This window comes from Notolepis coatsorum (assembly GCF_963971535.1).
Source record: "Notolepis coatsorum genome assembly, chromosome: 1".
Lineage (NCBI taxonomy): Eukaryota > Metazoa > Chordata > Actinopteri > Aulopiformes > Paralepididae > Notolepis > Notolepis coatsorum.
This window is the reverse complement of record NC_140165.1, coordinates 291,860,069-291,883,835: the sequence shown is the minus strand read 5'-3', so window position 1 is coordinate 291,883,835 and position 23,767 is coordinate 291,860,069. Positions and strand designations below refer to the sequence as shown.

Genomic DNA, 23,767 nt, shown 5'->3' with positions numbered 1-23,767 from the left:
GTTGTGAACTGAGAACCCTTATTTTGTTATTTTTGAGTACAGTTACAGTTGTGTGTTCATGCAGACACATAATAGCAATTTCATTACGAATTGAAAATGGGGGACCCTGATGTAAACAAGTCGAAAGTCTTTCTCTGGTCTGCATCCCCATAACAATTGTGTGTATTGAGCTGTACTGTACTGTACCCATTCTGTAATCTGTTAATTAAAGTTAATTAAACTATCTTCTATTAGTTGGATGTATGGCCTCTGCAAGGTTGTGTGCAGCCATTTGTTTTTGTAACATCTGCTACATCTGTCCCACGTGTTCTTTGCAGCTCACAGTTGTTAGTTCTGCCCCTCTTGACTGTGACAAAAAGGTTTTGAACAAACTTAATGTCATAGCTTGTATTTGATGATATTCTTCTTTGTTATTTACTTGAATGGTTTGATCATTGATTGATGGAGTAATATGGGTTTTCTGATAAACAAAAATTATTTGTTAAGATAACATAAGCTAACATATATTTTTACATTTATGCAAATGCATATGCAATATGTATAACTTGAATAAGTAATAAATACAGAAACAACATGTTTAACAATATGTAAATGAGTAGCTACATTTATTTTACATTACATTAACATTTATACGGTCTTTGGCCCTTTGAGGGCAACCATAATGCTGATGTGGCCCTCTGTGAAAATGAGTTTGACACCCCTGCTGTACAGGAATTACAGGAATCATTTGAATATGTGAGTTACGTGAATATAGCTTGCCCGTGGACACAGACATTCATACGCATTAACAGCTCGACATATTTGGTCGACGTTCTCCTGTGTCTTGGTCGTCTTGTACTGTAGAGTTACACTCAGCAGCAACTCCACCTCGTCATCTGTCCATAGAAAGGAATCACGTTTTGCTGTCTGTTTCGCCATAACTTCTTTTTTTGAGAGGTTTTTCTCTCATTTCAATTTGTAGTTGCCGGCGCCAATGAAAATCAGCTCACTACGCAGTACGCATGCTCAGACTGTGGCGGGTCGTAATAATATCTTGCCCGTCAGATTGTTTGGCGAATATTACTTTACTATTTCTCTAATATACAGTATATCAGGCCGACTATGTCCTAACAGAGAAACTACCACCACCTAAAACATCCTTATTACACCTTGTTTTATCCATATAGGCAGCAGCGCTTTGAAGTAATAATAACTTCGGTGGACAGCGCCTGTGTGCTGAAATGTCATTCAAACTATCCTTACTTATATATGCGACGACGGCACGTGAACAGTACAATGCAATTACTGAATGTCTTGTTGTAATTAGTATATATATAGTTTGTGATAAGGACTCGCCATATTTAGTTTCAGAATCCGTTGAATACATTGTCATTGTATCTCTCCGTCGCCCAGTGCACAGAAGTAAAGCATTAAATCGTGACATATCTAGATTGGTTGTTTACTCTGGACTGCATCTAATCCACCGCTATATCTATCTATTTATTATCTACTGTATGTATGTCAATATAGCCAATGGAAATGCTAGGAATGGTGAAGTGGGCTGGGTGAACCAATGGACAATTCCTATCATTTCTCTGTCGCCCTGAACGCTCGTATAGGATATCGCTTATCGCCACCTGCTGGCCCGCATGCTTGTTGGAGCAATTCATATGCGTTTATGTGTTTGTGTCTGGATGGAGTTTTTTTTTTAACACTGTGGTGTGGACAGGGATTTTATTTTAAACGGAGCCTGAGAATATCCGTTTGGCAAAAGATCCAGATACGTGGGGACATGGCCTAAGTCACATCTGCCCTGGGCCAAACTAATTAGACCTGGGAGCAGGGCTGGCTGCGCACCTGTTGCACATTGAGGTAATCAATGTGCATGTGCACAGGTTAAATCTGCCATCCCCACACACACACTGAGGAGAGAGCCTTTTGTCATGACAGCGGTCCATCTGCTCCTGGCTTGTACCATCTTGCCACCTCTCGTCTATAAACTGGTCTGTTGTTTGTACCATCTCGCCCGTGTCTCATAGCCCCAGAAAAGGCCACTTAGGTGGCCTAGGGAGGCACAACTACCACACTGGTGCCCGATGTGGGGCCCTCTGGCACAGGGAAGGGACGCAGACAATGATGGTGAAAGCAGACATGTTTATTGAAGAGAGGTGGCAAGATGTTACAAGTCAGAACAGATGGACCATGTTGTCACGACAAAGGCTCTCTCTCATGTGTGTGTGGGGATGGCAGATTTAACCTATGCACATTGATTACCTGAAGACACCCCTGCTCCCAGGTCTAATTAGTTTGACCCAGGGCAGGCGTGGCTGCTTGAACCAACTATCCCCACACCACAGCCGTGTTGCTGTAGCCTAGCTTGCTGCAGCAGAGATGAATATATCACAGAGATCACTAAGCAGAGAGGAATATATCACATAGACCACTAAACTGATAGGAATATATCACAGAGACCAACAAGCAGGGAGAAATATATCACATAGACCACTACACTGATAGGAATATATCACATAGACCACTAAACTGATGGGAATATATTACATAGACCACTAAGCTGATGGGAATATATCACAGAGACCACTAAACTGATAGGAATATATCACACAGACCACTAAACTGATGGGAATATATCACATAGACCACTAAGCTGATGGGAATATATCACATAGACCACTAAGCTGATGGGAATATATCACATAGACCACTAAACTGATGGGAATATATCACAGAGACCACTAAGCTGATAGGAATATATTACATAGACCACTAAACTGATAGGAATATATCACATATACCACTAAGCTGATGGGAATATATCACAGAGACCAACAAGCAGGGAGGAATATATCACATAGACCACTAAGCTGCTAGGAATATATCACATAGACCACTAAGCAGGGAGGAATATATCACATAGACCACTAAGCGGATAGGAATATATCACATAGACAACTAATCAGGGAGGAATACCACATAGACCATTAAACTGATAGGAATATATCACATAGACCACTAAACAGGGAGGAATATATCACATTGACCACTAAACTGATAGGAATAGCAGTCTGTCTGTCTGTTGCTTGTCAGAGTTGCCTGTCCAGGTTAGTGCCACCTCGACAACAGGCTGTAATACAGTGCAGAGCGGTTGGCCTGAAGGCCCTAGCATGCACTGGCCCCACGAGGAAGCCCCTGCCTGGCCCTCTAACCAGCCAGCCAGAGGGGCTGCACCGCCCTTGGGGCCAAGTTTCAGACGTGACTTCCTCTCTTCCAGCCCTCATTCTGGGCTTCAGACGTTACACCGGCATCCCTTATTCATGCCGGGACTGCAGTATCCGTCTCTCTGCTGCTGTGCTTGTACCACGTGGCGCACAATGGCTGAAGATGGAGGAAGCTGCCAGGGATTTGAGTGACTTCTGAAAGCAAGGTTTATTTTTATTCCCCATCTGGCCAGATAGAGGCCCCTGAAAGCAAAGGGCAGGGAGTCCAATTACCCACTTAAGAAAAGTGAAGTGCATCGCACAGCAGCCCCCCTCCCCAACACTTGAATTATTTCTCCTAAACTACAGTGAGGATACCGTGTCCCATCCTACCAGAGGTGTCGAGATGTTCTCCAGGAAAAAGGGGGATGGATAATGACTTGATTCCTCACTCACTTAAAGGGGACATGCATTATAAATGTCTTTTTTTCTGTGTTTAGCATGGTTTTATAGTAATACAGGTTAGTATCAATGGGTCTGTGTCTCTAATTACCATATTGACTCATCAGTCTAGTCTCGAGTTCACGAGATCCTCCCTCACTCAACTAAACTGTTCTGATTTGACGGTTTCCATGACATTAATATAGCATTGATTTGCATAGCTCTGCTCCTGGTTGTACTCACCTCCACCGCCCACATCAACCATTATAGTGCGGAGACCGCATTGTAACCCGACACTTCCTCAAACGGGGTTTGACAGGCAGAGAACGAGCGAGAGGGAGAGAGAGAGAGAGAAAGAGAGAGAGAGAGAGAGAGAGAGAGAGAGAGAGAGGGACGGCGGGAGGGACTGCAGAGCAGAAGTGTGTGTAAATGTGTGTGCGCCATCTCTCCCTCGTCGGACACACACACACACACACACAAACTTGACTGCGTGTGTGTCGGGGACGTAGGCATAGTGTAACCCGACACTTCCTCAAACAGGGTTTGACAGGCAGAGAACGAGCGAGGAGAGAGGGAGAGAGAGAGAGAGGGACGGCGGGAGGGACTGCAGAAGTGTGTGTAAATGTGTGTGTGCCATCTCTCTCCCTTGTCGGGGACACACACACACAAACTTGACTGCGTGTGTGTTGGGGACGCATCTCTCCTCTCTCTCTCCCTCGTCGGAGCATTACACACAAACTTGACTGTGTGTGTGTCGGGGACGCATCTCTCCTCTCCCTCTCTCTCTCTCTTGCTTGCTCGTTCTCTCTCTCTCTCGTATGTATCACGCTGTGTGGGTGACTGTCACTGAAAGCGCTTATGGGCGGAGCCCATCCAATAACAGGCTGAAATCCTGAGGCTGGAAAATGATGCTTTTGAGTACTCCATTAGAAATATAAAACAATGATTTTTTTTTTTTTTTTTTTTATAAACCTTACAGATGTCTTCCATAGACTCACAGGAATTGTGTAAAGTTGCCCAAATAGTGCAAGGAATAGCAATGCATGTCCCCTTTAAATCGAGACGTTCAAGCTTTCTTTTCATTTTAACGTTGAGTTTGTGTGTGACTTGTCTGACCTTGGCAGATGGCTTGGTGGACTGCATGGATCCAGACTGCTGTCTGCAGGCGACCTGCCACACCACCGTCCTGTGCGTGGGGTCCCCGGACCCCCTGGACATCATCCAGGAGACACAGGTGTCCTCCACCCAGAGCAACCTGCAGTCCTTCTACGACCGCGTGCGCTTCCTGGTGGGGAGGGACAGCACCCACATTGTCCCCGGAGCCAACCCCTTCGACGGCAGGTGAGCGGTTCGAGCGGCAGCCTTTGACAGGCACTGTCCACCTGCATGACCATTTCTAGTGTAACCCCCCCCCCCACCCCCGCCTGATTCCCCTTTGATCCTAATGTTAACTGCATTTCTCATCGTTTTTATATTTTATGACCAGAAATGTCACTAACTCACTCATTCACTCATTCACTCACGATTAGCCACTCTGCCCCCTAGTGGTAGTACACACGGTAACGTGTTTTGTGTAAGACCAGTTATCATGGTATCTATGACACTGTGTGTCCTTGTTTTAGCTGTGTCTGTCTGTCTGTCTGTCTGTCTGTCTGTCTGTCTGTCTTTCCGTCTGTCTGTCCGTCCGTCCGTCTGACCATCCCGTCTATCGGTCTGTCCGTTCCAAAAACGTCTAAAACGCTGGTCTTTGCCACTAGATAATTGCATACAGATAATGGATACAGTGCTCACCAGGCAACATGAAGCAGTAGAAATGAGGGGTTTCCTGCAGCTAAATTGGTTTCAGCTCATCACAGATTTCGTGCTTGTATTAGATGAGACCATATCATATTCCCCTGAAATTAATAATTACTGTATTCACCACATTTGATTTAATTGTTTTGACATTATAATTTAAATATTGGTTGGCGGGATACACAGTTGGGTGGTTTTGATATATATATTTATTTTTTATTATTGACAGTGCTCCACTTCCATTTTTCATGACTAACCCTCCTCATAACTAACCCTCCTCAATAACTAACCCTCCTCATAACTAACCCTCCTCTATAACTAACGATCATCTATGACTAACCCTCCTCATAACTAACCCTCGTCATAACTAACGATCCTCTATAACTAACACTCCTCATAACTAACGATCCTCTATAACTAACCCTCCTCATAACTAACCCTCCTAGTCCTCCATGACTAACTTTCCTGGATAACAACCCCTATTTTCAGGAAATCCCCCCAAAAAAATGTATTCAGGGTAATTGCAAATCTATGTTCCTTAGGTGCTTGTCTCTCTTTAACTCATAGTCTAAAGTGAATGTGGTGTCTGAAAAGAGTGGTTGAATATTGCGGCTAGTTGCTCATGCAGGAATTGACCGGGTCAAAGCGTAGTGTAATCAACTGGGGGTCATAGGTAGTGAAACCACTTTCTTTCCTTCTTTCTGTTGGTCCGACCCGCAGCCAGATAGCGCCCAACAAAGTCAACTCTTCCAGTTGGAAACACGTGTAATGCTAAGTCTGACTTCCTGCTAGCCACGTGAACTCTTGTGGGTGAATAATTCATTGAAACCTAATAGGTAATATTAGCTTGCAAATTCATCATTATTTTAATACATTTCACATACCTACTCCCTGAAAGAATTGTTTTGTACTAGACCAGTGAAAGTGAGGTGAGATAGGTTCTACTTCATTCTCCAATAGTCCTGGACTATTTTAGCTTACAACTGCTAATCTTAAAAACTCTTGTGGCTGAATAATCAACTGAACCTGAACTGAAAATCTATAATAAAATAAATCTATAATAAGCCAATTATTCATAAATGATGCCTCATTGACCCACCTTTTAAACAGCCCTTGTTGTATTCATTGAGATGCCGAATGAACAGAAATGCATTTACAACAACATATTGAGCTGGTATGCACAAATTGAATAGATAAACAAAGTTACTAATTAAGCTAGTGACCTCAGGAAAATGCACTTTTTTTTGTATTGTGTTTTGCAGTGTCCCGCCTGCAAAATCATTAGTTTTTTTGGCCCCCTTGGTAATTGAGTTTGACACTCCTGCTGCGGTAACTGCCAGTGTGTGTTAGTAGTACCCTCCCCCCGGTTATGTCTGTGCTGAGGCGATAGGAAGACATTGCAGGGGAGGTGCTCGTTCAACGAGCTGTTTCGCATCGTGAGCGTTTCCTTACGCTTGCAAAAAAAATGCGACACACTTCTGAATCTTTGCATTTCTCCTCTTGATTTATCCAGCGTTACGAGCGCTTGGCCACGGCTCTTTGTTTGTGTTCTTGTACAGGAGCCCTCGGGGGCCAAAAGTCTGTTAATTTCACACACTTTGCTCCCACATTACCCGTTCTGACCAGTTGCGCGCGGGCCACTGCTCGGCGTGAAATGTCGAACGCAATCTCTCTTCACACACTGAGCGTTCATTGGCTCGCGCTGCACTGGTGTTTTGTCGTAAGCGGCCTACTGGGATCAGTAAAGAATGTCATCTGGTTACTCGTTTCCGTGATTTAACTTTTTGTTTCATCGCTGCACGTTCAACATGAACTCGCTGACGGAAGTAAAGCACAATGGGCCAGTGAGACCATTTTAAAACACTAATTCCTTCTCTCAGTCACGCAATCACAGCCGATTCAGATTCAGAATATTTTATTGTCACAGCTTTTTTAAATGTACATACATTCAGAAAAACGTGAGATGCTTGTTTTTCAACCATAGTAGATTTGTAAACAACAATACACAACAATGTACAATCGACAATCTATACAATACAAGGTATATGTTTTTTATACAAGGTAAAAAACCACGGATAAAATATAAAAATAAATTATTCTACAGTGTAAGTAGCTTGTGTGCTTGTGTGGTGTGTAAGTCACTTAAGATGCTTTTGTGTGTATGCTTAATGTGATCATTTAGAGTCTGTGCGTCAGTAGTCTGTTTGCCCGGTAGTAGTGTCCTCTTGGATGTGGACCTGAGACTGCGGTACCGTCTGCCAGACGGCATGAGCTCAAACAGTTTGTGGTTTGGGTGGCATGTAATGTAGTGATTGTAATGTAACATATGGATGTTCAATATTAATACTATATGCTGTTACAGTGCCTTTACACCGATGATCGATGATAGCGACCAGACCAAAATGGCCGGGGTGGGAGAGAGAGAGAGGCGGGTGGGGTTATCGCCAACAGCGCTGTGGAATGTGAAGGGCAGTGAAGGGTGTAGTAGCCTAATCCATTGTTTGCAGGATGATTGGCAGGCCGTGATGGATCAAACCAAGGGGATGCAGCAAAACGGTTTAAAGGAGCACAGAGAACGCTCCTCTGGCCTGGCAGACGGCTCATATTCATGTATTTGGATGACTTTTACTCTAATCCATCTGAGACCCCCCCCCCCCCCCCAACATTCCCAGAGGCAGCAGCTCTCACCGCCCTGCGCCGTGGAATATTGAGATGCTTTCATATCAGCCAACATGGCTTGTCACACTCTGGTGTGAATCCTCCCGTTTCTCCCCTTTTCCCGCCTTTTGTCTGCGTCTCTTTTCATCTCTAATCGCTCGCGAGTCTGCGCGTCACCTTATTTGCATCCCCCCATCCCTTTTATGGATCTTTCTCATCTCCTCACGCTTATTGTTATTCTTCTACCGTCGTAACAAACAAGGGGAAGGGGATGGAGAGCTGCGAGAGAGCAATACTGTTGGGGCTCGGAAATAATTCACAATTGTTTTGTTCCATAATTTATTTTCAAATTTTATTTATTTTTATAAAAACGGAAAGAGAATAAATAATATCAAAGAGGGGGGGAAAGAGAATAAATAAATAAATCTTAAACAAAGATGCCTTTAATAAAATAAGTGATATCCCCTTTCCACGCTGTAAAGTGTGGACGTTTTGGAAGGGTATTTTTTTCTTCTTCTCGTACCTCTCTTCTTTTAAGACGACGGCACGATGCCAAAGAGGTCGCGCTTTCGCAGATGAGCCCTATTTTTAGTCCGGCTGAGCTTTCTGCTTTGTTCCTGAAAGTAGGAATTGATGTTCAGAGGTACCTCTGCTCAAGGGGGACAGTAACTACTACTGTGATTTGCAAGACAACAAATATCAGTGTTGAGGAGCGGCCGGGTAGCGCAGCGGACTAAGCGTCTTGTCTACCACCGCAGAGCCACTGGTATCGAATCCAGCTGTCAGCGGTGCCTCCGGCTTGGCCGGTCGTCATACTGACACAATTGGCGGTGTCAGCTGGTGGGAAGCCGGTGGGTGGTATCCTGGTCGTTGTAAACAGTGACTCCTACAGGTCGGTCAGGGCGCCTGCACAGCAACGACCAGGAAGGGGAGGGGGAAATTGGCATAACGACTCAATTGGGATGGGAGAAAAATACAGAAAAATAGGAGGAGAAAAAGTAGATAAAAAAATATATATATTTCAGTTTTGGGCATTGGGTGTCTGAAATTTTCTTGTATGCGTTTATTTATGAAAGAAAATAGCTAATTTGATGCTATCTATTTTACCTTCAGGCCCTGAAAGCGTTTCAATCATTTTTGTTGGTCGCACCAAAAGCGTCAAACTTTTGTGATGTGTCAAAATGTCAACTATTCCCAACGATTTTGGAGCGTCAAATAAGAACCAAATAGAGGCTGAGGCGATTACTTGACTGTTTGTGTACATGATCCTTCTGGTAATGGAAAAAGAGGCTTGTTTGTTTGAGGCTGCAGTGATCACTCTGACCTGTTTGTAGGCAAAGCCGGTTTATTTATCCAGGAATGGGGATGTTGTTGGGTTACTTACCATGACGTTTTAGACAAGCTTGCAACGGCTGCCCTACACCAACTAGTTAAAAAAACATTTCACAAATTACAGCAAGCAGGCCTATTAGACCAGGCATGTAAAAGGGCTCTAGTTCTTTATCATCCATTTAGTTTAATGTACACTTATATTGTTTAGGGGGTAATACAATTTACAGTTTAGTCATAGTAAAGGGGTAGGATTAAATAAGTGTATACTTCTTCCTACTCCTTTTCGAACATGCAGATTGAGTTGTTTTGCTTTTTTTGTTATTGTTTGTTGTATTCATTGCATGTTCGAAATAAAGACTTCAAATCAAAAATCAAATCAAATCATTTAGCTGACAAAAGCGATTTACAGATTGTGAACAACGAATCAGCAGGATGGGGTGCATCTCTGGCAGCTAAGGATCAGTGGCATTGTTCCTCAAATAGTATCAAGCTTGAATGTTACACTCTGAGTGCCTAGTAGTATAGATATATTAGCTAGATAGGTCGTAGTATACGAATAGTAGCGTAGTATTAGGGTACATAATAGTAAATTATGTAAATAGTAAAGTATAATAGTAAGGCTTTTATAGGGTTAGTATCTTTTTTCCACAGATAGTAATCAAGAATATGCTTTAAAGCCTTGTGGAGAGAAAATGACAGCAAAATTAAAACTCAAAATACATATTCAATAATAGGCAGAGCACCATTTTCTGGAAGATGAAAAGCTTCTTCTTTCTGAGTTTGTTTGTTTTCCAGTGTCCATTGATTTTGTGAGCTTTACCACCAAAGGGAATGTTTTTGGTTGCATGGTTGATAGTTGCATGGTTGATAGTACATTTCGCAGTTACTCTCAATGTGCAAATGACAACATTTTCTGACCATTATCACCATTGCTATTCTCACTCAACCCTACACAGCGCTGGTAAGCATGACTCCCGAATAAACGTAAACGAAAAGTAAATGGCGAAATTTGACGAGAGCACCGCTCCTCTGATGTAGGCTGTGTACGCAGCCCTGTGTGCACTGTTCACATTGTCACAGTAAGCGAGTAAGCTCACAAAATCAATGGCTACAGGAAAACAACCAAACTCGGAAATGTAGGTTATACCTGTCCTGGCTTACAAGCGTTTTCCTCTTCCCCAAGATGCTACTCAGCCTGTTATAGAATCAGTATTCATCTTGCTGTTATGCTGTGTTCCATTCATTTCCTTGTTGAGCTGCCTGGTGAGATTCCTTTGATGACTCTCTCCCACAAGGCTTTGAAGCGTGTTCTCGGTGAACACGCAGGCATGAGTACAGTGTGGGCTTTTTTTTTTTTTTTTATAACATGTTGTCGTACGCCCTAAATAATATACATTTTCAAAAGACGGACATTGTTCCCCTTTAAGAATTACACTTGTTGTTACACAACATGTAACGTATTTCCCCCTCTGTGATATTTTTCTGGCATTCAAGAGCCTCTTCAACATGTCACGGGGTCCTGCTGGACAGAGAGAGTGAGAGAGGGGGCGGAGAGAGAGGGGGGGGAGAGGGAGAGGAGAGAGAGAGAGAGAGAGAGAGAGAGAGAGAGAGAGAGAGAGAGAGAGAGAGAGAGAGAGAGAGAGAGGAGTAGACAGTTGAGTAATCCTCTGTCTCTCTCCCAAGAAGATGCAGCCATAAATAAGTAAAGATTGAGAACCCAGAGATGAGCTGCAAAGATTGGAGACCTCGACTCACCTAAAAATATCAGTGATAATCTATTATTCATGGCCGGTATTCATTCCCCCCACCCAGTGACAGATATGAGCGGTTATGACAGGGGGCTCTGGGCTTCAGATGAGCCTTGCGTGCGCACTCTTAGCATCCTCTTGATACGCCGACCGTGGTCACCCGATCGTCCCGCCATCGATCCCCCTAACCGCTTCCCCGTGCTAGTAGCCATGTTCGACGGCTATTTCTGATGTCTCCCACCACAAAAAAGCTGCAAAAGGTGCCACTGAATAAAGCATCCGCTGCTGCATAAAAGCTCTCTCTCTCTCTCTCCGCCACCACCACCGCCACCACGACACGTAATACACGAGTCCGCCAGGGCACAGCGCCGCGGCTGGGATGATTTCTGACTGGAATAGTAAACAGGGAGGTGGGGGGTTGGCAAACGGTTTTGGGGCCCGAGATTGATGGCAGACGTGGAACAGTGAGACACGAGCCGTTTCGCTATAAACGTTCACAGGCCTGTGCTGTTATCATTTTGTATCCGTCTCGCTTTCATATCAGCATTAGACCATTCATGTAAAAGCAAATCCTCCCCGGTCAGTTTGTTTGTTTACATACTTTCTCCCTTTTAGCAACATCATGTCATTGGAGAGACAATAGAGGAGATTTACATACGTGTCTCTTCCTCTCTTGCTATTTAACGTGTTAATGTAGAAGGCAGCGGGGGCGGGGGCGGGGGGGAGGGTACTGCACTGAGTGCCTGAGCAAGTGGACATGTTTATATTTACTATCCATTATACCCCGTAATCAAGTCATTTGCGCGGGTAATGATGTCGCCGTTGCCTCTGTGGCGACGGTACCATTTGTTAGCCTCTGTTAATGAAAGTTCTCTATACGTCGAACATGCATTCGTTAAGTACGACACCCCGGCGTGGGCTCGGCGGAAAGCGACGGGACAGTTAGTGGGGTTGATATGATACAAGCGCGGAGCGGGAATCATTCCTCACTCGGGGGGAGAAGCTTCGCCCGGGCCACATTTTTCAGAGCGGAATGTCCTCGTCGTCGTCCTCTGCTCCTGGGGCCAGGTGGCGTAGATGATAAACGGAAGGTTTTTCTGAGGTGTCGTGAAGTCCCCTTTTTGACTTTGTGACAGTGGGAAATCTCACACGACGGGAACTTTCTGGGAGCGGGATGGCTTCACGCTCACTTTGCCGCTCCCTCTCTCTCGCTGCCGTGTTTGATGTCAATATTGAAATCATTTGTCTTGACAGCGAGGAATCATCTCTCCACATTGGTTCTCAGAGGCCGGGAGGAGATAGTTCCACTCTACCGGCTCCATCTTAAGAGAATGTGGAATGTTTGCCCTTTCAAATAAGACTTTCTAAGATAAACTGTTTGGCATGAATGATTAATCGCAGACGGCCAGGCCAGCGCCGGGTTAAGTTTGCTGGTAATTCTATGTAAATTCACTCGGATGGATCTGAATTAAGGGATGAATTCCGGGGCACACGGTCAATTTGGCCATTTTCATCAGCACAAACAGACAAAAAAGGGTCTTCTTCAGAGTCAACAAAAGACGAGGCTTGAATGATAAGTTTAAATACTCCCCCCACGGATATTCCCTCTACACTCAGATGGATCTTTGGGCACGCAGGCACCAGTACTGAGAGCAGTAGACTATCTCCTTGCTTGTTTACAGAGCAGTGGTGTACAGCCAAGGTCTTCTGAAGGGGAGCCAGCCTAATTAACATAAAACTTGGTTCCTAGGGACCAGGATATTGTAGGGTGAATGATCTTGCCTCTGGTAAAGACATGTTGAGGGCAGCCACTTACACACCAGTGTTAATTGTTCTCAGTGCATGGCAATGTTTAAGACCCAAATGCATTAAAAATAGCCAGGGTTTAATGAAACAGAGGCAGCCAACCATTTGTTTGGGGACAGTGTTTTTTTTTGCAAACTACTACAAAAACAATGGATGACCACAGGGGTTGGGCTTTGTTAACGACGAGGGCAGGACTTGACAAGAGAAGCACAATGCAGCAAGGTCTCAACTCATCAGTCCAGCACGATTAGGGGCAGAATTTGGATGACTCCTCACTATTGATCGCTGGAGACTGATGATCAGGTGTAATTTATGCGGCTTCTGGCGACCTATTGTCAGAATCGAGATGTGTCGAGGTCTTGATAACAAGCCAAGCACATCCTGCAATCTGCTTTCCCATTATTTTACTCTCTTAAATTCTGTAATGGCAAAGATAAATCATCTCTTTCTTTTTTTAATTAGCGCAATGGCAAAGTGGAACTTCCCCGTCTCATTATCCACTCTCTCTGGAAGGAAGAAAACCCGTAGAGACTTCCTGGAAGCTGTTAGTTTGTTAGTTGTTGTTGTATTTGTTGTTTGTTTTTATTTGTGTATTTTATTTCCAGACCTCTCTACTCATATTCTCCCCCCTGTACAATCCATCTTTGCATTATTCATCTCTTGTCATTAAAGGGGAGTGAGAGTGCTCTCTAATCTAAATGCTCTTAGGATTTCAGGTACATTGTCGAGCAACAGTTGTTCTGCACGCAAAATGTATTCCTTCCGCGTATTCATTTTATAATGTAACAACATTATATAACGTTACATCAAGGTGATAATTCCATTTTGAAGATGCTAACACATCAACCCATCACCACACCTAGAACTAGAACCAATTAAAACCAGACGTTAGCTTTAGCTTGTGGTTGGAAAAGGTCATTATTGTTCGCCAATAGGTCATCGTTGTTCCTCTTCCTGTCTACCTCACACAGCCATGCGTGTGTCATCCGTGGCCAAGTGGTGACCTCAGATGGAACGCCCCTGGTCGGAGTCAACATCAGCTTCATCAACAAGCCAGCCTACGGCTACACCATCACCAGACAGGATGGCAGGTAAGGGCACTCCTCTCCTCTTACAGTACATACTGTACCATGTACACACACACACACACACACACACACACACACACACACACACACACACACACACACACACACACACACACACACACACACACACACACACACACACACACACACACACACACACTGCAAGGCTGTACCATGTACACACACATACACACTGCAAGGCTGTATACATTTTAATCACAATATCTGTGCATGAGAATGCTCCCTCTTTTTTAATGATGCCCTCCCAACCCCTCTACGAGGAGCTAGCCAAGATGAGGAGCATGTTTAGCCATAGACTTACCCCCCTCCCCCGACACACCATAAATCACCTCGGCCAGTCCTTCGTGCCAGTAGCAGGCTCCACAACCGTTGGGCATGGACTGCTGCCAATAGTTGGAGAACTAACGGCTGGAGAACTTGAGAACTGTTAGGACTCTTATTATTATTGATATAATTATTATTATTATTATTATTATTATTATTATTATTATTATTATTATTATTATTATTATTATTATTATTATTTCTATTATTGTTTTGTTTTCCTACATGTACCTCCCCACTCCCGCATACCGCTATGACACCTGAAAAGATAAGACAGCCGTAAACAACGGGTTTTCCATGTTACCTCACGTCTCCTGCTGAAGGGCAGATAGGCTGTAGCAACACAGTGATGTGCAGCACACGAGCCGTCTGCCTCGTAGGGGACCCAATCTGCACCTGTTCCAACTTCAAATGTTATCCATATGAGCGGGTGTGGTCTGTACTGGAAGCTGCCGCAATATGCTGTATTGATTTGATAGATTATGTCCGTCTTGGATATCAATGGATTCATTTTAGAGGCGTGAGACGTCTTGTTCACGACATCTAACGTAGCATTTGTCTTGAGTAATTAGGCTTAGAGACGGACCTTTCCAATGCATTTGAAGATGTTCTCATTAATGTATATAAATTAGGGCTGACCCCTATTAGTCGATTAGTCGACTAATCGGTCGAAAGGAGCCGTAGTCGACTAGCCAACCTCTTAGTCGAATACAAAAAAATATATATTTATAATTTTTTTAATTAATTAATTTATTGTATCATTCTTTCCAAAAGAAAAGAGGCCTAGAAGCGTGGCTAACGCTAATGGCACGCATACCAGAGGCTAACTGCCTACGGAAACAGGCACAGAGGCACTGAAAGAGGATTTCACCCATCTAATGAACACACTAGACTAGACAAATATCAAGATGTATCCATCAGTGGACCAATTGCATGCTTTTGCAGAGGACAAGAAGCCTTCAGTCAACTCCTTCAGACATTAAGCACCCCCCACAGCCCAAATGGAATTATAAAAAATGTAAACAAAAAACAAATATTAAAAATATTATATATATATATATATATATATATATATATATATATATATATATATATATATATATATATATATATATATATATATATATATATATATATTTTTGTCTACCAATAGTCGACTAACAGCAAATTTTGGCCAATCATAGTCGACCATCCAAATCCTTAGTCGGGGACAGCCCTAATATAAATACATGTAATAGTCAATTCCCAGTGGATTCAATCACAACCCTTAAGGTACCCTGGTACGTTATGCGTCAAACACAGCTGAAAGGAGAAAATAATGGAATGAAACATGCCAATAGAACATAGTGCTAATGGTCATAAATTAATATTAACTATGGTAGCTATATGTCAGATAAAAAAAAAATTCGAAAGAAGGAACAGAGACTCCTTTCTATGTCTAAATCTTTAACCACAGCAATCTGCTGAAGTCCAACATGTAGCACGAGGCTACAGGCCTCTGAAATCTACTGTCCACACAGGAACGCAGAGGAGCTCTACTGAGGTGCTTTGTGCTTCTGAAATGCATTAGTCTGACATTTCCCCTAAACATTTGTTTGTTTTTTATTTGTCACGTATAAGGTACTGTACATTACAGTGAAATGCTTAGTTCTGTATGAGTCCTTGAGAATGTGTTTCATACAGTACAAAAGTAAGTAAAAGAGGAATAACACTATACAATATACAATATACAATACAATATACAAACTAAAGTGCAACCTAAGTACAATCTAAGTACAATGAAGTAAAAATGCAGACAATGAGGTACAAATGCAGACAATGAGGTACAATAACTTTTTTTTAAGACAAGGTGCAAATGCAAATTATCTCTTTAATAAATAGATAAATATAATGTAGTGTTAAAGTGTCTAAAGTGAGTGTTAACACTTTCAGTGCCACCATCGGCGCTAATGTTAACGTTAATATCGCCTAATCTATGTTTTAAATTATGGCTATGTGTCTAATCTGCCCGTCACTTATCAAAGAATCATTTTCCAGTCAGTGTTGTCAAGGCAGATTGGTTTTTTATCGCTTCATTTCCGTTTGAGAGCATTTTGAAAAGCACCCGTTTTGAGGTAAAAAACAGCCCATTCTGTGATAATCGTCTTTTACTGGAATATTCCAGAACGTTGATATTTGTCGGCCTATTTATGAATCGTTTTCAAATAAACGCTAGATGATCAATAGTATACGTACACGCACGCACATTCGAGGCGCGCGCTGATAATAGCCGTTTTCATTTCCTCATGGATTTTACAGTGAAACCGCTGGAGCACATATCAGAAAACAGCTTATATCTTCATCAAAACGAGTCTGATTATCCTAACACTGATAACATAGATTCCTTACCTGACATCAGATGGTATCCAACTGGTATATTCCAATTCCTGATCACCATTAGAAAAAATCGATAAGTGTATAGATATAACGTGTATACAGTAGAACTCATGCTTGCCGCGGCTCAGAGTCTCCAGAATGAACTCTGGTAACCCCGGCTGCATCAGTGGACTGGAAAATGTGGACTGGAATATTTTTTTTCCCCCGTCCATTTTCATTGAGTCCATTCCAAAATCCCTGATGTCATCTGGGAGACGATAGGGGGCGCTTTTTTCACATCTGATCGCCGGCGGCCTTTGGGTAGGCTAGGGTAGGCTTGCGTGATGCAATATGATTTCAGATCGCAAAAAATAAAAATAAAAGAAATCTTGTGAGTGGCTTTCAACGTAACTATTGTAAATCCGAGAAAAGCCGTGAGTGGCAGTCAAAGTGTTAAGGTGAGTGTTTTTTTAAAGTGAGTGTGTGTATGTGGATGTGTGTACAATGAGTGTAGATGGATGGGTTGATGATGTTACATTGTCATTGAGCATCCTGATGGCCTGGGCCCAGGAGTTCAAAACTTTTAATCCCTATCTGATCGGATCAGATTTGGATTCATTCATTTCAACTCATTATGAATTGAAAATTGGGGACCCTGATGTAAACAAGACGAACGTCTTTCTCTGGTCTGCATCCCCTTAACAATTGTGTGTATTGAGCTGTACTGTACTGTACCCATTCTGCAATCTGTTCATTAAAATTGTCAATCAATCAATCAATAGGGATTACAAGTTTTGAACTCCTGGGCCCTGGGGATAGAAGCTCCTTCTGAGTCTCTCTGTACTGGTAGCGCTTGCCTGACCGCAGCAGTGCAAAGAGGCAGTTGTTTTGGTGACTAGAGTCTTTGGTTATTCTCTTAGCCTTGGCCCTGCAACGCTTGGTATAAATGGTCTGGAGAGTGGGAAGCCCACCTCCAATTGTGTGTTCAGCTGATCGGGCCACTCTCTGTAGTCTTCTGCGGTGGTAAACTGTATAGCTTCTAGATATCCCGTGAATGTTATTGGTTAAAAAAGCACAAGGTTGTAGTAATAACCTAGTTATCTGTCTGACCCTGGAAACCCAGTGGCTGTTGCTCCTCTCTGCCTCCAGTGTACAATACAGAAAATAAATGTTTTAGACTGTCTAAATGTAGGGTGTATGTGCAACGTGTTCTTGTTTGGCTTGTAGATGGAAAATGTTCATTTTGGAATTTTCTTCACCCATCATAAGTAACACATGTTTACAAAGAAATTGGACGGCTAGAAAGTGTGGTAGCATCCCAGGTTTAGCTGTCATACCGCCAATACTTGTATCAAGACCCCGTCGATGAATTTGAGAAAAACAAGTTTTGTGAAAACAAAAAAAAAACAGTCTTGGTACATTGCTGTTCATTACACAAAATAGTATTTGGAGCGTGCATGCGCACACATACAGACACACACACACACACACACACACACACACACACACACACACACACACACACACACACACACACACACACACACACAGACACACACACACACACACACACACACACACACACACACACACACACACACACACACACACACACACACACACACACACACACACACACACACACACACACACACACACACACACACACACACACACACACACACACACACACACACACACACACACACACACACACAGGGTGTCCCATCTGTGGCAGCCTCCTGTATCTCTCTTATGCACTACAGTAGCATTAATGAAGGCCTTGTGGCCAGGCTGGACCCTCTATCATGCCCTAACGTGTATTGGCCTTTCTGCTCCAAGCCCCACTTCCCCTGCAGCACCCACATCCGTCAGTGACACCCTAAAAAGCCTGCATCCCGTCCCCCTCCTCCCCGCTGCTGGTTTTAATCTCAAACACCCTCTTTCTTCTTTCCTTCTCTCTTCTCTCCTTCCTTCCCTGCCCTTCACTTCACAAAACCCTCTCATCCTCATCTCATCATCTCTACCTTTCTCACTGCACCTGTACTCCATCCTTTCATGCCTCTTCTCCCCTCTCCCTCTCCTCTCCTCTCTGCTTCTCTCCTGTGTCCTCCTATCCCCTCCCCTCACCCCCTCTCCTCTCCCTCTCCTTTACTCTTTTATCCCCTCCTCTCCTCTCCTGTCCTCTCCTCTCCTCTCCTGTCATCTTCCCTCCACTCCTCTTCTCTCCTCTCCTCTCCTGTCCTCTCCTGTCATCTTCCCTCCACTCCTCTTCTCTCCTCTCCTCTCCTGTCCTCTCCTCTCCTGTCATCTTCCCTCCACTCCTCTTCTCTCCTCTCCTTTACTCTCTCTCCCCTCCTCTCCTGTGCTCTCCCCTCCCCCCTCTCCTGTGCTCTCCTCTCCTCTCCCTCTTCTCTCCTCTCCTACTCCTCTCCTACCCTGCTCTCCCCTCCCATCATCCCCTCTCCTTTACTCTCCTCTACTCTCCCTCTCATTTACTCTGCTCTCCCCTCTCCTCTCCGCTCCCTCTCATTTACTCTCCTCTCCCTCCTCTTCTCTCCCTCTCCTTGACCCTCCCTCTCATTTACTCTCATATCCCCTCCTCTCCCCTCCTTTACTCTCCTCTCCCTCTCTTTTACTCTCCTCTCCTCTCCCTTTACTCCTCCCTTTACTCTCCCTCATTTACTCTCATCTCCACTCCTCTCCCTCTCCTTTACTCTCCTCTCCCTCTCTTTTACTCTCCTCTCCCTCTCCTTTACTCTCCCTCATTTACTCTCATCTCCACTCCTCTCCTCTCCTTTACTCATCTCATCATCTCTACCTTTCTCACTGCACCTGTACTCCATCCTTTCATGCTCTCTTCTCCCATCTTCCTCTCTGCTCCCCTCCTCTCTGCTTCCCTCATCTCCCCTCCTATCTCCTCCTCCCCCCCCCTTTCATTTACTCTCCTCTCCCTCTCGTTTACTCTCCCCTCCTCTCCTCTCCCTCTCCTTTACTCTCCCCTCCCCTCCCTTCACAAAACCCTCTCATCCTCATCTCATCATCTCTACCTTTCTCACTGCACCTGTACTCCATCATTTCATGCTCTCTTCTCCCATCTCCATCTCTTCTCCGCTCCCCTCCTCTCCTCTCTGCTTCCCTCCTCTCCCCTGCCTCTAATTTACTCTCCTCTCCTGTGCTCTCCCCACCCCTCCTCTCCTCTCCTATACTCTCATTTCCTCTCCTCTCCTGTGCTATCCCCTCCCCCTCTCCTCCTCTCCTATCCCGCCTCTCTCCTCCCTCTCCTTTACTCTCCCCTCATCCCATATCCTCTATCTCCTCTCATCTCCCTCTCCTTTACTCTCCTCTCCCCTCCCCACCCCTCCTCTCCTCTCCTCTCCTTAAGCTCCCCATTCCGAGGGAGGTTCATTCGTCCACTTAAGATCTCTAAGCCCCGGAGGTCTCATGTCCTTTCCGCCACCACCCCGCCCCCCCCCACCGCCTCCTCATCTCTCTCTAACCCATTTATGTATGTCTCCATTTTTCCTCCTCTCCTCTCCTCTCCTCTCCTCTCCTCTCCTCTCCTCTCCTCTCCTCTCCTCTCCTCTCCTCTCCTCTCCTCTCCTCTCCTCTCCTCCCCTCCCCTTCCTCTCCTACACTGCTCTCTCCATCTCTCTCCTTCTCCCCCCGCCACCCCCCTCTCTCTCTCTCTTTCCCTTCCAGCGTGAGTGTAAACACCACTCCATCTCCCGGCTTCCCCTGTAAACATGCCCAGTCTCCCCTGCAGTGACTGTAAACAGGCTGGATGCAGCGTGAAATCAGAAATGCACCTGTTCAGCCACTTAGAACCGGGAAGCTGTCTCAACTCATGTTTATGTGCTTTATTGTCCAAGGGCTTCATCTAGTGAAATATACCATCCCCGCTATCTGGGAAACGCTCTTCTCCCTGGAACAAAAATAGTCTCTTTTAAAAAAATATGTGTGGTAGTTGTTGGTGTGGAGGCAGATACTGGCTCTGCTCACTGAACTGTTCCAGTTTTAGGTACATTTGTACATTAACTCATTGACCGCCATGCTGTTATTGACCATTTTCGCGATGTTTGCGGACCCATAGTGTGTTCTGTATTATAGCTATGGAGACAATAGGCTCATTTGACAGGCATTGTTTATAGTCCAACACTGACTAACCAGTTCATTTCTACATACTTTAGTTTGTGCGCTATTCCATGCTAAACATCGCCCCTTTCCAAAATAATCCAGTCTTTTTTTCTAGATTGCGAGATATGACGTGTTATATGCATTATGCCCAAATCGTTCGGGTTGCTCACCTGAAACTCTGAATATTTCCAAATCAAAGGTATATACCATATATATATATGCTACTTCACAAAATCATCAAGTGGGGGGGGGGGGGGGGGGTCATTTTACCTCGAAACTGCAATCGTTACCAAAAGCATGTTTTAGGTTCGGTAAAATACGACACTGTTATCGGTACAAAAGCACGTTTTAGGTAAAAAAAATACCAGCAGGTTACCTAAGATAGACCTTACCTTAGTCAGAAGGTACTCCAAAATGAATAAATCCCAGTTGTCCCATCGCGATCGCAATTACTCGTGTATATTGGGCATGGCTATCATACGGGAAACTAATAGGTTTGAGGCATCAAATCTCCGACCGATTGCTCTGTCCTGATTCCCTCTGAGGGGGAGGAGTTCCTGCAGCAAAAGAAAAGCAGAGAGAGAAATACCGAGAGCCAATACCCAGTTCAAAAGGTAGGCGATACTGCCACCTGGCGGGATTCGATCGTCATTGCAATTTTAACTTAGGCAGCGGTGCCAGGGAGACACAGGCAGCTCCGAGCGAGTGTTTAGAATGGGGATCAAAGGGAAAAGATCAAAGGATCTAAAAACGAGAAAACTCGTTTTTGGCGCTCAACCGTTGTCGACGAAACACAGCAATACTAGTTTTTGGCAGCCAATGAGTTAATGAGTAGGGAAAAAAAACTAAAAACACTTTATTTGGCCTTTTTCGTTCGTCCGCCGTTCACACTCTCGCGTTCAAGGCTTTCGCCCTTGAGAAGTCGGCCTATAGAAACGCTCATCAGGTCCGTGATGAATATACATTGGCCGCCGTCGTCGACAAGTGATTGTTCATCATTTGTATGAGTGGCGCCGGGCCCATTGGCAGGGTTAACTCTTTGAGCCTGACACGTTCCCCCGAGGGCCCGCGCGGAGGGGCCGGTGGAGGTAGCTTAACAAGGTTTGTCACATGGCTTACGGCTGTTGTCGTGATTGATAACAGCCAGTGAATCCCCTCATCGATTGGCCACGCCGCCCCCCCGGCGGGTATCTGTCCAGAGGTGTTGTGAGTGCGCATGCACTGGGCCTCTGCCGGCTGCCGCGGGGATCAGCGTGGCCGCTGACGCTCCGCGCCAAGGACACCGCTGTCACGGTGCCCACAGGGGGAGCCGCAACCTCACTCACACCGAGTCAAGGGCGTGATGCCAAGGGTCGGAGAGGACCTTTTGTTTGTTTGTCTGCCCTCGAGGGAGGCGGGACTGAGTGGGTTCTTTTAATAGCAGCCTGGACGGTCCAATGGGGGGTGTTTTCCTAAATTAGAGACCACAGACCACGCAGTGCTGTGCTGCTACACTTTACCTGTAATTTGAAGTCTAGGCTCCCCAGGTGGAGGTTAGGCCCTGTCCCAGGTGGAGGTTAGGCCCTGTCCCAGGTGGAGGTTAGGCCCTGTCCCAGGTGTAGGTTAGGCCCTGTCCCAGGTGGAGGTTAGGCCATGTCCCAGGTGGAGGTTAGGCTCTGTCCCAGGTGTAGGTTAGGCCCTGTCCCAGGTGGAGGTTAGGCTCTGTCCCAGGTGGAGGTTAGGCTCTGTCCCAGGTGGAGGTTAGGCCCTGTCCCAGGTGGAGGTTAGGCTCTGTCCCAGGTGGAGGTTAGGCTCTGTCCCAGGTGGAGGTTAGGCTCTGTCCCAGGTGGAGGTTAGGCTCTGTCCCAGGTGGAGGTTAGGCTCTGTCCCAGGTGGAGGTTAGGCCCTGTCCCAGGTGGAGGTTAGGCTCTGTCCCAGGTGGAGGTTAGGCCCTGTCCCAGGTGGAGGTTAGACCCTGTCCCAGGTGGAGGTTAGGCTCTGTCCCAGGTGGAGGTTAGGCCCTGTCCCAGGTGGAGGTTAGGCTCTGTCCCAGGTGGAGGTTAGGCTCTGTCCCAGGTGGAGGTTAGGCTCTGTCCCAGGTGGAGGTTAGGCCCTGTCCCAGGTGGAGGTTAGGCCCTGTCCCAGGTGGAGGTTAGACCCTGTCCCAGGTGGAGGTTAGACCCTGTCCCAGGTGGAGGTTAGGCCCTGTCCCAGGTGGAGGTTAGGCCCTGTCCCAGGTGTAGGTTAGGCCCTGTCCCAGGTGGAGGTTAGACCCTGTCCCAGGTGGAGGTTAGGCCCTGTCCCAGGTGGAGGTTAGGCCCTGTCCCAGGTGGAGGTTAGACCCTGTCCCAGGTGGAGGTTAGACCCTGTCCCAGGTGGAGGTTAGGCCCTGTCCCAGGTGGAGGTTAGGCCCTGTCCCAGGTGTAGGTTAGGCCCTGTCCCAGGTGGAGGTTAGGCCCTGTCCCAGGTGGAGGTTAGGCCCTGTCCCAGGTGGAGGTTAGACCCTGTCCCAGGTGGAGGTTAGGCCCTGTCCCAGGTGGAGGTTAGGCCCTGTCCCAGGGGGCCAGCAGATGGCCAGGTGCTGCTAACCGGCTCTTAGGGAGAAGTTGTGTAGTAGTGCAGAGTAGTGGAGCGTGGGCTCCAGCAGTTGCAGGTGTAGTGCTGTCACCATGCAGCAGGCAGGGATGATGAAAGCACCAGACTGCAGCTTGTTTAGCAAGAGCCAGTCAGGCCAGACCAGAGAGGCAGAGCAGAGCCCCTGTTCGTGTGATGCAGCAGATGGGATTGCATTGCAGGGCTTTTAGACTGATGTCAGAGCGGACAGCCTTCGTTTGAGGGATCGATAGAGAAGTGGCTGCAGCACGTGTCTCTGCACCGGACCTCTTCCAGC

The 23,767-nt window shown here is 45.5% G+C and overlaps 1 protein-coding gene across 1 annotated transcript in view; it reads left to right on the top strand.

Annotated features, from left to right (window-relative positions):
- Positions 1-23,767, top strand: part of tenm4 (teneurin transmembrane protein 4) — a 345,863-nt gene that overhangs the window by 245,955 nt on the left and 76,141 nt on the right. The window contains exons 17-18 of the mRNA XM_084310380.1: positions 4,760-4,976; positions 13,945-14,064. Of these exons, the coding sequence (XP_084166506.1) occupies positions 4,760-4,976; positions 13,945-14,064 (337 nt within the window). The remainder of the gene's footprint in view (positions 1-4,759; positions 4,977-13,944; positions 14,065-23,767) is intronic.